Below are 13570 nucleotides of genomic sequence, written 5' to 3' on the forward strand. Positions count from 1 at the left end.
AAAGAATTACCGGGGATATAACTTTTAAAAATTTATTTATTTTCAAGAGAAAGTATATTCGTGCAAATGGGGTTGGAGGGGCAGGGAGAGGAGAGAGAGAGAATCCCAAGCAGATTCAGTGCTCATCACGAAGCCCAACGCAGGGCTGTCCCACAACTCCAAGATGGTGACCTGAGCTGAAATCCAGAGTTGGATGCTTAATTGACTGAGGCACCCATTTAAAAACTTAAAAAAAAATTTTTTTTTAATTAAAAAAAAAAAGTCCCCATTAAAAAAAATTTTTTTTAAACCTCTTCTTTTTTTTTTTTTTTTTTTTTAAAGATTTTATTTATTTATTTGACAGAGAGAAATCACAAGTAGGCAGAGAGGTAGGCAGAGAGAGTGAGAAGGAAGCAGGCTCCCTGCCAAGCAGAGAGCCCGATGCGGGACTCGATCCCAGGATCCCGAGATCATGACCCGAGCCGAAGGCAGCAGCTTAAACCACTGAGCCACCCAGGCGCCCTTAAACCTCTTCTTAATCTATTTTAGAGAAAGAGCGTAAGAGAAAGAGAGCAAAAGGGAGGGGCAGAGAGAGGAGGAGAGTCTTTAAACAGATGCCATAGAGACCTTTGCAGGGATTGATCCCATGACCCTTGAGATCACAACCTGAGCTGAAACCAAGAATTGGGACGCTCAATCATCTGTGCCACCCAGGTGTCCCCTGATTGGTATTTTTTAAACATTTATTTATTTTTAAAATTTTATTTATTGACAGAGTGATTACAAGCATGGGGAGTGGCAGAGGGAGAGGGAGAAGTAGGTTTCCTATGAGCAGGGAGCCCAACGTGGGTCTTGATCCCAGGACCTTGGGATTATGACCTGAGCCGAAGGCAAATGCTTAACTGACTGAGCCACCCAGGTGCTGTGCCCCTATTATTTATTTATTTTATTTTTTAAAAGATTTTATTTATTTATTTGACAGAGACAATTTATTTATTTATTTGACAAGTAGGCAGAGAGGCAGGCATAGAACTAGATGGGGAAGTAGGCTCCCTGGTGAGCAGAGAGCCGGAAGTGGGGCTCGATCCCAGGACCCTGGGCTCAACCTGAGCTGAAGACAGAGGCTTTAACCCACTGAGCCATGCAGGAGCCCCTATTTATTTTTTTTAAAGTGGGGTCCTTGCCCAGTGCGGGGCTTATTAAACTCATGAACCTGAGATCAAGAATTGGATACTCTACAAACTGAGCCAGCTAGGCACTCTCCCCACCCCATCCCCCCTTCTTTTGATTTTATTTATTTTTTTAAAAGATTTTATTTATTTATTTATTTATTTGAGAGAGAGAGAGAGAGAGAGAGTGTGTGTGTGCACAGAAGCAGGGGAAGAAGGGTCATAGGAAGAGGAAGAGGAACAAGTAGATTGTGCTAAACCTGATGTGGGGCTCAATCCCACAACTTAATGAAATCATGACCTAAGCCAAAAAATCAAGAGTCAGGGACACTTAACTGACCCAGCCAGGTGCCCCTGTATAATCATGTTTTGATGGCATATCATAGTTGGTTATATGCTTGGCTCTTGTAACTATTCAGTATTTGTCAACTGAATAAGGGAGAATGATATGCACAATTGTTTTTGTCTCCTTGGAAGATATACTATTTGTAAGTGGGTTTTGTCATTAGATACAGCTTAATCCTGGACAGCACACATTTTGAATTGGATTATTGTCAGATAAAATCTTGGCTGGATACATGTTGCCTTTGGGCTCAAACAACCAAACAACCAACAGTAAATGGAAAGAGACAAGAAACTACATGTAGTATTAACTGCATTTAGTGGTTAAATAAATACTTATTAAGAACAATTGGTGATATTTGAGATTTTTGTTCGGAATTGCTATAATCATAAACCATAGACTTTCATTTTTTTTTTTTTTAAAGATTTTATTTATTTGACAGAGATCACATGAAGGCAGAGAGTCAGGCAGAGAGAGAGGGGGGAAGCTGCTCTCTCTCTGCTCTGCAGAGAGCCCGATGTGGGGCTCATTCCCAGGACCCTGAGATCATGACCTGAGCCGAAGGCACCCCTATTTCTTTATTTTTAACATTTTATTTTTATTTTTATTTATTATTTTTTTAAAGATTTTATTTTTGGGGGGAGCCTGGCTGACTCAGTGGGATAAAGCCTCTGCCTTCGGCTCAGGTCATGATCTCAGGGTCCTGGGATCGAGCCCCGAATTTTGGGCTCTCTGCTCAGCAGGGAGCCTGCTTCCTCCTCTCTCTCTGCCTGTCTCTCTGCCTGCTTGTGTTCTCTGTCTGTCAAATAAATAAAATCTTAAAAAAAATTTCTTTTTTCATGAGGGTCAGAGATGCAGAGGCAGAGGGAGAAACAGGTCCCTTTGGAGCAGGGAGTCTAATGCAGAACCTGATCTCAGGACCCTGGGATCACAACCTGAGCTGAAGGCAGATGCTTAACTGACTGAGCCACCCAGGCACCCCTTTATTTTTAGTTTTTAAAAAGATTTATTTAAAAAAAAAAAAAGATTTATTTTAGAGCACAAGTGAGTGGGAATGGAGGAATATGAGAGAGAGCTTTAAGCAGACTCTGTAGTGAGCACCGAGTCCACATGGGGCTCGATCTCACAACCCTGAGACCATGACCTGACCTGAAATAAAAACTCAGATGTTTAAAAAAAAAAAAAAAAAAAAACCTCAGATGTTTAACCAACTGCACCACCCAGGTGCCCCTAAGATTTTATTTTATTTTTTGTTTTTTATTTGAGAGAGAGAGTATGCTCAAGAGAGTGAGTGAGAGGGGTGCCTGGGTGGCTCAGAGGGTTAAAGCTTCTGCTTTCGGCTCAGGTCATGATCCTGGGGTCCTAGGATCAAGCCCCACATCGGGCTCTCTGCTCTGCGGGGAGCCTGCTTCCTCCTCTTTCTCTGCCTGCCTCTCTGCCTAGTTGTGATTTCTCTCTGTCAAATAAATAAAATATTAAAAAAAAAAATGAGTGAGAGAGAGCTTGAGCTGGGGGAGAGGCTGATGGTGAAGGACAGACAGACTCCCTACTTAGCAGGGACCCTGATGCAGGGCTTGATCCCACAACCCTGAGATCATAACCTGAGCCGAAGGCAGACACTTAACTCATTTAGCCACTGAGGCACACCTAAGATTTTATTTTTAAGTAATCTCGGCACGCAATATGGGACTCGAACTCACAACTGTGAGATCAAGAATTGCATGCTTCACTGTCTGAGCCAGCCAGGTGCCTCAACCATCGACTTTTAGATAGCATTAGTAAAATTGGCTTGTTACTAGTAAAATACAAAATCCTAATAGGTCGTTTCTTGAGAATTTGTGTTTTAGAGAGCTGTTAGGTTTTGTCTTGTATTTCCTCCATATTCCTGAATTTTATCCTTGCGTTTTACTATGGTTTTGAAGTTTTTGCTTACTACCATTCCGGCTTTCTTGCAGATTTTCTATTTTGTACATACGTTATTTTGTATATACTGTATATGATGACTTCGGTGAGCAGTGACCGTTCACGAGGTGCTCGGGAAAAAACACAGATTTCAGCGACACAGGCATCACAACTACAGAAACAAGTAGTACAGGTAAGTTTTTGTGGACCTCTTGTTTTGTATAGAGTTATGTTAATTAGAGTGCCCAAACTCTCCTTTATTGGTACCGTAAGATTTTGAATCTTGTTTTTCAAAAGTAGGTTGTATTCAGTGGGAAAGAGAAAATATCATGATTCAGGTACTGTTGGACAATGTTTCTTATCTATTTGATTGTGAACTTTTTTGTCTCCCTATTAGCATCCAGGCTATCTCCTTTTTCTTTTCCTTTTTTTTTTTTTTAAACGATTTTAAGTAATTTCTTTACCCAATATGGGGCTCAAAGCTAAAGCCCCGAGGTGAAGAGTCACATGTTCTACATTTTGAACCAGCCAGGCACTCCTCCTTTTCTTTGTTAACCTAGGTATGTGCCTGAATGTAATATGGAAATCCAGGATATATGGAGAATTTATGCTCTGAAGTAGAGAAATAGGTGAATTATAAGAGATTACGAAAAGCTGCTTTTTCTTTCAAGCATTGTTAGCTGGGGAAAGTCAGTTACTATTAAGATGACTTTTAGTGGGGCACCTGGGTGGCTCAGTGGGTTAAGCCGCTGCCTTCGGCTCAGGTCATGATCTCGGGGTCCTGGGATCGAGTCCCGCATCGGGCTCTCTGCTCAGCAGGGAGCCTGCTTCCCTCTCTCTCTCTGCCTGCCTCTCTGCCTACTTGTGATCTGTGTCTGTCAAATAAATAAATAAAATCTTTAAAAAAAAAAAAAAAAAAAAAAAGATGACTTTTAGTTAACAAGGTCAATATAAATAAAACATTTAATGTTAAATAGTCCCTCCTGGGGTGCCTAGGTGTCTCAGTCAGTTGAGTGTATGCCCCTTGATTTCGGGTCAGGTCATGATCTTAGGGTGGTGGGATTGAACCCCACATGGTGCTCTGTGCTCATGGTGTGTCTGCTTGAGATTCTTTCCCTCTCCCTCTACTGCCCCTAAAATAAGTAAATAAAAGAAAATCTTAAAAAACAAATAGTCTCTCCTTCTGAATTTGTTTATATTATTACTTTAAATGATGTGAGATAAGTTAAATAAAATGTTAAGTATAGTGCCTGATACAAGATTGAGCGTTTTATAGATATTGAGTAGATTTGCAAACCTTTTTTCAGACGTCCATCATAAATTTCAGATTGATGATTTGACCATTTATGATAGCTAATTACAAGTACTTTTTTTATAATCAGTCATAACCAAGTGCCCTGTGGACGTTAAGGGACACAGAGAGTAGACTATTTTTGCTTTACATTTTTCAGTATAAGATTAGTCTTAAATTTTGCTTCTGTCAGTAGACTTACAACTCTGCTCTTCAGTGCTTATTTCTAAATACGTTTATCCCGATAGGTAATTATTCACAACTGATACGAAAGATGACTTTTTTTTTAAGATTTTATTTATTTATTTGACAGAGCAGGAGCACAAGCATGGGGAGTGGCAGGGAGAGGGAGAAGCAGACTCCTTGCTAAGCAGGGAGCCCAATGTTGGTTTTGATCCCAAGACTCTGGGATCATGACCTGAGCCGAAGGCAGACACTTAACCGAGTGAGCCACCCAGGTGCTCAAAAGACGACTACTTGTTGCAAAAATTTTGACTATACTACACCCTCCTTTTGTAGGTAAATGCTTATGAGGCTGTTCATGAAATTTTTCATATCAAAGAAGATACAAGTTAGGAGTAATCATAGATGCAGCCCTGCTTATAATCAAATAAATGTAAATTAAGACAGTATTTTATTGTTTTTATCAAATCAGTCAAAATTTAAAGTGTAATCTTTATATGGGGAAAAAAAAGTGTAATCTTTTAGGGATAACTGGCTGGCTCAGTTGGTTGAGCATGTGATTCCTGATCTCAGCGTTGTAAGTTTGAGCTTACAAGTTTGGATGTAGAGAATACTTCAAAATAAAAAAAAAAAAATTTTTAAGTGTAATCTTTTAGGGGTGCCTGGATGGCTAAGTCAGTTAAACATCTGCTTTTGGGTCATGATCCCAGGGGGATCATAGTTCTGCCTTAGGTCATGATCCCAGGGTTCTGGTATGGAGCCTTGCATTGGGCTCCCTGCTTAGCAGAGAGCTTTCTTCTCCCTCTTGCCCCTGCTTGTTCTCTCTCTCTCAAATAAACAACATCTTTTAAGAAAATTAAAAAAAAAAAAAAGTTTGATCTTTTAAAGAGGGCCAAATGAAATGTTGAGAATGTAAATTGTTTCCATCTCCCACCCAAGTAGAGTCCTTGGGCTGATTTCCAGTGAATCAGAGTCTCCAGACTGTTCTCCCAAGGGTTGTTGTCACAGTTAGTTTTCATGGTCCCTTTTGGGGCAGCTCATTTTATGTAATTAGATAAAAAACTGCCCACTGAGCTGTGGGAAGGATTCTTAGACTCTCAGATTCCTAATTTCCCTTTTTATCAGACAGTGTGGATAACATTGTTAATGTTCGTTTATCTCATCTAAGACCATCTTAGATTCTGAGTAAAGTGGGTCTGTCACTTTACTAACTAAATGAATTACTTAAGTGTCTTTGAACCTCACTTAAAAACAAAACAAAACCCAAAAAACATGCTTTGAGATTTATAGGAAAGAGTAGTACACATAATTCTTGAATCTCCTTTGTTCAAATCTCCCAGATACTAACATTTTTACCATGTTTATATTTTCTCCTTTCTACAAAGAAGAAACTATATACAGTTTCCCTCCCACAACCTTTGAGAGTTATATACCACATCTGAATACTTCAGTATTTTTTTTTCAAGGACATAGTTATAGAACTGTTATTAAAAAATCAGGAAATCAGCTCATGTAATCTACAGACTATATTACTCTTTTCCCAGTTGTCTCAGTATTGTCCTTTTTAGCTAATTAAGTGCTTTATCAAACGTATTTAGATGTTCGTTATCTTCAGTCATTTTTAATGTGGAACTTTCTTTCCTCTGTTTCATAACATTGACCTATTTGAAGAATATAGGCCAATTACTTTGTAGAATATCTACCAGCTTTAGTTTGTCTGAGATATTCCTCATGATTAGAATGGGGTTATAAGATTTATTTTATTATTTTTATTACTTTTTAAAAAGATTTCTTCTTTTATTTGGAGAGTGTGTGCACACAGGCAGGGGGGTGGGGCAGAGGGAGAAGCAGACTCCGCCCTGAGCAGGGAGCCTGAGGCAAGACTTGTTCCCAGGACCTCAGGATCATGATCTGAGCTGAAGGGAGATGCTTAACCTACTGAGTCACCCAGGTGACCCAAAGATGTATTTTTTTTAGAAGGCGATTGAGTGTGCATGAGCGGGGGAAGGGACAGAAAGAGAGAATCTCAAGCTGACTCCCCTGCTTGAGTGGGGAGCCTGAACTGGGGATTGATCACATGACCTTGAGATTGCAACCTGAGCTGAAATCAAGAGTTGGGCTGCCCAACTGACTGAATTAGCTGGCCTCCCCAAGTAATGCATTTTTGGTAGAAATACCACAGAAGTGATGATCTTTTCTTTTTCTTTTTCTTTCTTTTTTTTTTTTTTTTTTTTTAGATTTTATTTATTTGACACACAGAGAAATCACAAGTAGGCAGAGAGGCAGACAGAGAGAGAGGGGGAAGCAGGCTCTCCGCTGAGGAGAGAGCCCAACGCAGGGCTGGATCCTAGGACCCTGAGATCATGACCTGAGCTGAAGGCAGAGGCCTAACCCACTGAGCCACCCAGGCGCCCCATGATGATCTTTTCTTGATGCATCGTATCATGTTGTTCAGGACATAGATTTATACTATATGCTGATGGTCATTTTTATCATCTGTTTAAAGTGGAGTTTCTTTAGTATTTTATAAAAAGATAACTCCAGGTTTTAATTTTTACTAATTTATTTATTAAAAATTTTTTAGAAAGATTTTACTTATTTATTTGACAGAGAGAGACAGTGAGAGAGGAAACAGAAGCAGTGGGACTGCGAGAGGGAGAAGCAGGCTTCCTGCCGAACAGGGAGCCTGATGTGAGGCTCGATTTCAGGATCCTGGGATCATGACCTGAGCTGAAGGCAGACTCTTAATGACCAAGCCACGCAGGCGCCCCAATTTTTTTATTTTTAAAAGATTTTGTTTCTTTGTGTGAGAGACGGGGGGGGGGGGGGGGGGGGGGGAGAAAAAGCACAAGGAGGGAGGGTCAGCAGGAGAAGCAGACTCCTCACTGAACAGAGAGCTTGATGGGTGACTACATCCCAGTATTCTAGGATCATGACCTGGAGCTGAAGGCAGATATGCTTAACCGACTGAGCCACCGAGGCGCCCAGATCTCCAGGTTTTAAAAATGTGATATGAAGGGGCGTCTGAGTGGCTTAGTTGGTTGAATGTCTGCTTTAGGCTTGGGTCATGGTCTTGGGGTCCTGGGATCCACAGCATCAGTCTTCCTGTTCAGCAGGGCTCCCTCCTCTGCCCCTTCTTCGGCTTGTGTGCTTCTCTGTCCCTCTCTCTCAAATAAATAAATGGTTAAAAAAAAGGATGTGGGGTATAACGTTTACTTTTCAGGATGGTTGTAAGGAATTAGAAATGGTATATGTTATATTCAGGAAGCGATAACATTTACTCATTGTATATTCCACCCAAGTTATGAAGTGATTATGATACTGTTTGAAATTATGTTGGAAAATACCTGGCTCCTGATCAACTGAGACAGGACCCAAAATTACAGTATGGAAAAACTGTTAAAACAAGAAAAAAAAAAAGTAGACTATGTTAATAATGTTTATCTTTGGGTGGTGAACATAACGATTTAAAAAATTGTATTTCATTATGTTTCCAAATTTTTGGGGTGGCAGATACAACAGAAAAATATTTGGCTTCCATAGGAAAGTTATCAAGACATTCTTCAGGGTAAAAGTAGCTTAGCTCTGGAGTGCCTGCCTAGCTCAGTCATGGAGCATGCAACTCTTGATTCCCAGGTTGTGTGTTCGAGTTCTGTGTGGGCAGGAAGTTTATCTAAAACATGAGGAGAAAAAAAGTGAAAGTAGCTTAGACCATTATAAGTCAAGTGAATGGAAGAGAGACTCAGAGGAAGAGAATTAGTACTTCTGCTTTTTCAGTCTGACAGTTGGATGGTGGATGTCACTAATAGTTGTAGGGTAGGGTGCATTCACCTTAACTTCAAATATCAGTTGATTTTGCTTTTTCCTTTGATTTTTCAAGTTGTACAGATTTCTTGACATTTCCCAGAGGTTGTCCTGACAAGTTTCCTGTCTTGAGTTTATGTTTGGGGTTTTCTTTATTTATTTTTTAATTATTTAAAAAAATTTATTTATTTATTTGACAGAGAGAGATCACAAGTAGGCAGAGAAGCAGGCAGAGAGAGAGAGGGAAACAAGCTCCCTGCCGAGCAGAGATCCTGATGCGGGACTTGATCCCAGGACCCTGAGATCATGACCTGAGCCGAAGGCAGTGGCTTAACCCACTGAGCCACCGCACCCCTGGGGTTTTCTTTATTGCATATTTAACATAATTTCTTTGGCTAGGGTAATCAACAAAGGTAAAAAATATTTAAAGTTCTGATGTAAATTGCTTTTTATTTCATTAATATCACAGGCTAGTATTACAGTACTGTAGTTGTTAGAACAGCTGTTAAGTGCATCAGGTCTCTTTCCAAAGTTAAGTTTAAATGGCTCTCTTAGGAAGAATACAGATGATACCACTGAAGAGAAATGCAAAGAATATTTGAGTCCTAGTGCTTAAGCTGAGAAAATTAAGTCTCAATAAATTAGCACTTGGTATTTACCTAATGTATGACTTTACATTTTATTTTTTATTTTAGGTATGTAGGTGTATTTTTTTATTTTATTAACACATGTATTATTTGTTTCAGGGGTGCAGATCTGTGAATCGTCAGGCTTACACACTTAACAGCACTCACCATAACATATATCCTCTCAGTGTCCATAATCCAGTCACCTTTCCCTAACCTCCACCCCCCAGCAACCCTCAGTTTGTTTTGTAAGATTAAGAGTCTCTTATGGTTTGTCTCCCTCCCCATCTGTATGTGTATTTTTAACGTAGGCTCCACACCCAGTATGGGGCTTGAAGTCATGATTCTGAGATCAAGTTGCAGGCTCTCCTGAGCCAGCCAGGGGCCCCCTAACTTTACATTTTAGAAATTTGGGGGTGAAACAATATAAGATGAAAATGTAAAAAATATGTGGAAGCCCTAGACTGTTGCGTGTAGCAAAATGCTATTATCAGTAACTGTTCTTACTGTCTTTAGTGAAAGTTAGTTCAAGTGTTTTCTTGTTTATACTTTGTAAGATAGTTTAATAGAGTCAGGGGAAGCATTTTTTACTCTCTGTAACTTGTGTACGATAAGGAAGCACAGGCATTCTCAGGCACCTTTTCAAGTTTAAATATTGCTGCTTTTAGATCTGCTATTGGTGACTGTTTTCCCCCCTGTCCTAATACTTATCATCCCCCACCCCTTTCAGAAAGATACTACAGCCAGAATCCTTGGTTTTAGCTGTGTCTTGTACTCTGCGTCATTGCTGCATGCTGTATTTTCTGTCTGAAATGTCTTGAACCAGTCACATTCTTTTTTTTTTTTTTTTAATTTAATTTTTTATTTGTCAGAGCATAAGCAGGGGAAGTGTGACAGGCAGAGGGAGAAACAGGGTGAAGTGTTGAAATTTTTTCCCCCCTAACTTTTTTTTTTTTTTTTTTAAGATTTTAATTTATTTATTTATTTGGCAGAAAGAGAGAGAACAGACACAAGCAAGCAGAGTGGCAGGCAGAAGGACAGAAAAGCAGGCTCCCGGATGAGTAAGGAGCCAGATGTGGGACTGGATCCCAGGACCCTGGGATCATGACCTGAGCCAAAGGCAGCTGCTTAACTGACTAAGCCACCCAGGCATCCCTCCCCCTAACATTTTATTATGAAAATGTTCAAATACAAAGAGTCATTGTAAAGAGTTGTATGGTGAAGACCCATACACTCAAAATTAGCTTTTTTCTTTCTTTTCTTTTTTTTTTTTTAAAGATTTTATTTATTTATTTGACAGACAGAGATTACAAGTAGACAGAGGGGCAGGCAGAGGGAGGAAGGGAAGCAGTCTCCCTGCTGGGCAGAGAACCCGATGTGGGGCTCAATCCCAGGACCCTGGGATCATGACCTGAGCTGAAAGCAGAGGTTTTAACCCACTGAGCCACCCAGGCGCCCCCCCCTTTTTTTTTTTTTAAGATTTTATATATTGTTTTGAGATAGGAGACAGATAGCAAGAGAGAGCACAAGCAGGGAGGAGAGGGAGAAGCAGGCTGCCTGCCAATCAGGGAGCCTCATGTGGGGCTGGGATTGTGACCTGGGGTGAGGACAGGCACTTAACTGACTGAGCTATCCAGTTGTCCCAAAATTGGCTTTTTGATATATTTGCTTTATTACATCTGACTAGCTATCCATTATTTTATCTTATTTTCTTGATGCATTTCAAGGTAAATTAAAGTCATCAATATACTTTAGTCCCAAGGTCTTTAGTATATATACATATATAACTAGAGTTTGATACTTCTTTAAGTCCCTCTTCTTTTTTTTTAAAGGTAAAATTTATATACAGAGACATTTTAAGTGTTATCAGATCATTTTTTGTTGGTTGCATGTACCTATATAGCTCAGTCCTCTCTCCAAATACAGAACATAAACTCATCCCAGAAGGTTCTGTGGATTTTATTATGTTTTCTTGGTGCAGACATCCTGCCTTTTAGGGTTCTGGTGATTTTCTTTATGTACTGCTGCTTTCTTTTACCTTGCCTCTAACTCTCATTTTATCTTTCTGTGTGCCTCTTTTCCCTTCAGACTCTGAAGTTTTCCCATAACTAATGTGGACTGTGTTCTCCCAGTTTTCTAGTCCTTGCACACATTGTAGTCCTTTTCCTCAGTCTTTAAGTATTTTCAAGAAAAAAATATCCTCTCCCTTTACATCCCTTCCTTCTTATGGTAACCACACTAACCACACTAACCTAGACCCTTATTACTATATTCTTAGAATGGTAAAATACCTTTTTCCCTAGCTTGGAGGCAGTATGATTGATACACTGGGCACTACGGACCTCGGGTAGTTAGGAGCCCTGTGGCCTTTAACAACCAACATAAAGTGTTAGTGAATTGCTTAGGGGTACACTATGGAGTTGAACTGTAATACTATGTCTAAGATCTTTGCTGGCGATAAAATTGAAGCTCCACTTCATGATTTAATAATTTTTTTTAAAGATTTTTTTTTACTTATTTGACAGACAGAGATCACAAGTAGGCAGAGAGGCAGAGAGAGAGAGAGGGAAGCAGGCTCCCTGCCGAGCAGAGAGCCCAATGTGGGGCTCGATCCCAGGATGCTGGGATCATGACCTGAGCAGAAGGCAGAGGCCTTAACCCACTGAGCCACCTAGGCGCCCTGATTTAATAATTTTTATAATGGGAACTTTTTTGGTCTTCTGGAGGGATAATGCTTTAGGGATGAAGAATTTCATGATGCTTGCTTGCTAGATTGCTGTTAGCCCTTTCCTGTATAACAGTTTCAATACGTTTTCTGAAGTTTGCATGCATATTGTAAGGGTATATATTTGGACATTTTCCATCTTTCTTCGTATAGGTATCCCCCTACTTTCCTTGCTTAATTGCCATAGGACTTTTCTTGTCTAATTGCTTTAATTAGACCCTCCAGTACAAAAGGTTAGGACAGACACCTTTTTCTGTTCTTGATCTTGGGAAAGCTTTCAGCTGTCCTTCAGTATTAAGCATTTTGTTAGCTGTGGTTTTTGTCGTTGCCTTTATTAGGTTGAGGAAGTTCCCTTCTATTTCTAATTTGTTAAGTCTTTGTTATCATGAAAGGATATTGGGATTTTATCCAATGCTTTCTCTATGTCTTTTGAAATATTCATGGGGTTTTGTGACTATTAATGTATTACATTGTTCAGATGTTAACCTTGAATTCTTGGGATGAAGCTTACTTGGTAATAGTAGTATATAGTCCTTTTTTTTTCTTTTAAATTGGAGTTGAATTTATTTATTTTTAAAAATTTTTTTAAAGATTTTATTTATTTATTCGACAGAGAGAGATCACAAGTAGGCAGAGAGAGAGAGAGAGAGAGAGAGGAGGAAGCAGGCTCCCTGCCGAGCAGAGAGCCCAATGTGGGACTCGATCCCAGGACCCTGAGACCATGACCTGAGCCGAAGGCAGAGGCTTAACCCACTGAGCCACTCAGGCGCCCAGTATATAATCGTTTTTGTGTGTTGCTGGTTTGCTAGGATTTTGTGGAAGATTTTTCATCCATAGTGGTATTTTTGTGTAGTTGTTTTTTCTTGTGATGTTTTTAATTTTGGTATCAGGATAATAAAACCGACCTTGTAGAATGAATTAGAAAGTGTTCCCTTCTATATTTTTTGGAAGAGTTCGTAAAGAATTGGTATTGGTGTTAATTCCTTCATCATGTGGTAGAATTTACCATCTGGCCCTGGGTTTTTCTCTGTGGGAACTTTTTATTTAAAGTGGGCTCCACACCCAGTAGGGTGCTGAAATCATGACCCTGAGATCAGGCGTCGCATGCTCTTCTGACTGAGCCAGCCACATGCCCCTGTGGGAACTTCTTGATGGCTTATTCAGTCACTTGTTAAAGAGTTTTTATTTATTTTGACACAGTTTCAATAGTTAACTGTCTTTTTTTAGAGGTTATACAATTTGTGTCATACATTTGTTCATGAAATTCTCTTATAAACCTTTTTATTCCTCTAACATAGGTAGTAATGTTACCTATTTCGTTCCTAATTTTAATGACGTCAGTCTTCTCTCTCTTTTCTTGATGGATTTAGCTAAAAAGTTTTCAGATTTGTTGATTCCCCCCCCTCCAAAAAATCAGATTTTTTCCCCTCTTTTCTACTCTTTTTTTCACTTATTTTTACTGTTTTCTGTTGTTTCCTTCTTTAAAATTAAACTATTTTTTAAAAAGATTTTACTTATTTATTTGTCAGAACGAGAGAACAAGCACAA

General features: G+C 39.5%; 1 protein-coding gene across 5 annotated transcripts in view; it reads left to right on the forward strand.

Annotated features, from left to right (window-relative positions):
• Positions 1–13570, forward strand: part of UBAP2 (ubiquitin associated protein 2) — a 133755-nt gene that overhangs the window by 40154 nt on the left and 80031 nt on the right. For 4 of the 5 annotated variants that reach the window (XM_046022437.1, XM_046022436.1, XM_046022439.1 and 1 more), the window contains exon 2: positions 3447–3586. In XM_046022437.1, the coding sequence (XP_045878393.1) occupies positions 3488–3586 (99 nt within the window). In that variant the 5' untranslated portion in view covers positions 3447–3487. Of the gene's footprint in view, positions 1–3446; positions 3587–13570 lie in introns of those variants that run through there. The other variant, XM_046022438.1, reaches the window with a different exon arrangement.

The sequence above is a fragment of the Meles meles genome, chromosome 11 (genome assembly GCF_922984935.1).
Source record: "Meles meles chromosome 11, mMelMel3.1 paternal haplotype, whole genome shotgun sequence".
Taxonomy (NCBI): domain Eukaryota; kingdom Metazoa; phylum Chordata; class Mammalia; order Carnivora; family Mustelidae; genus Meles; species Meles meles.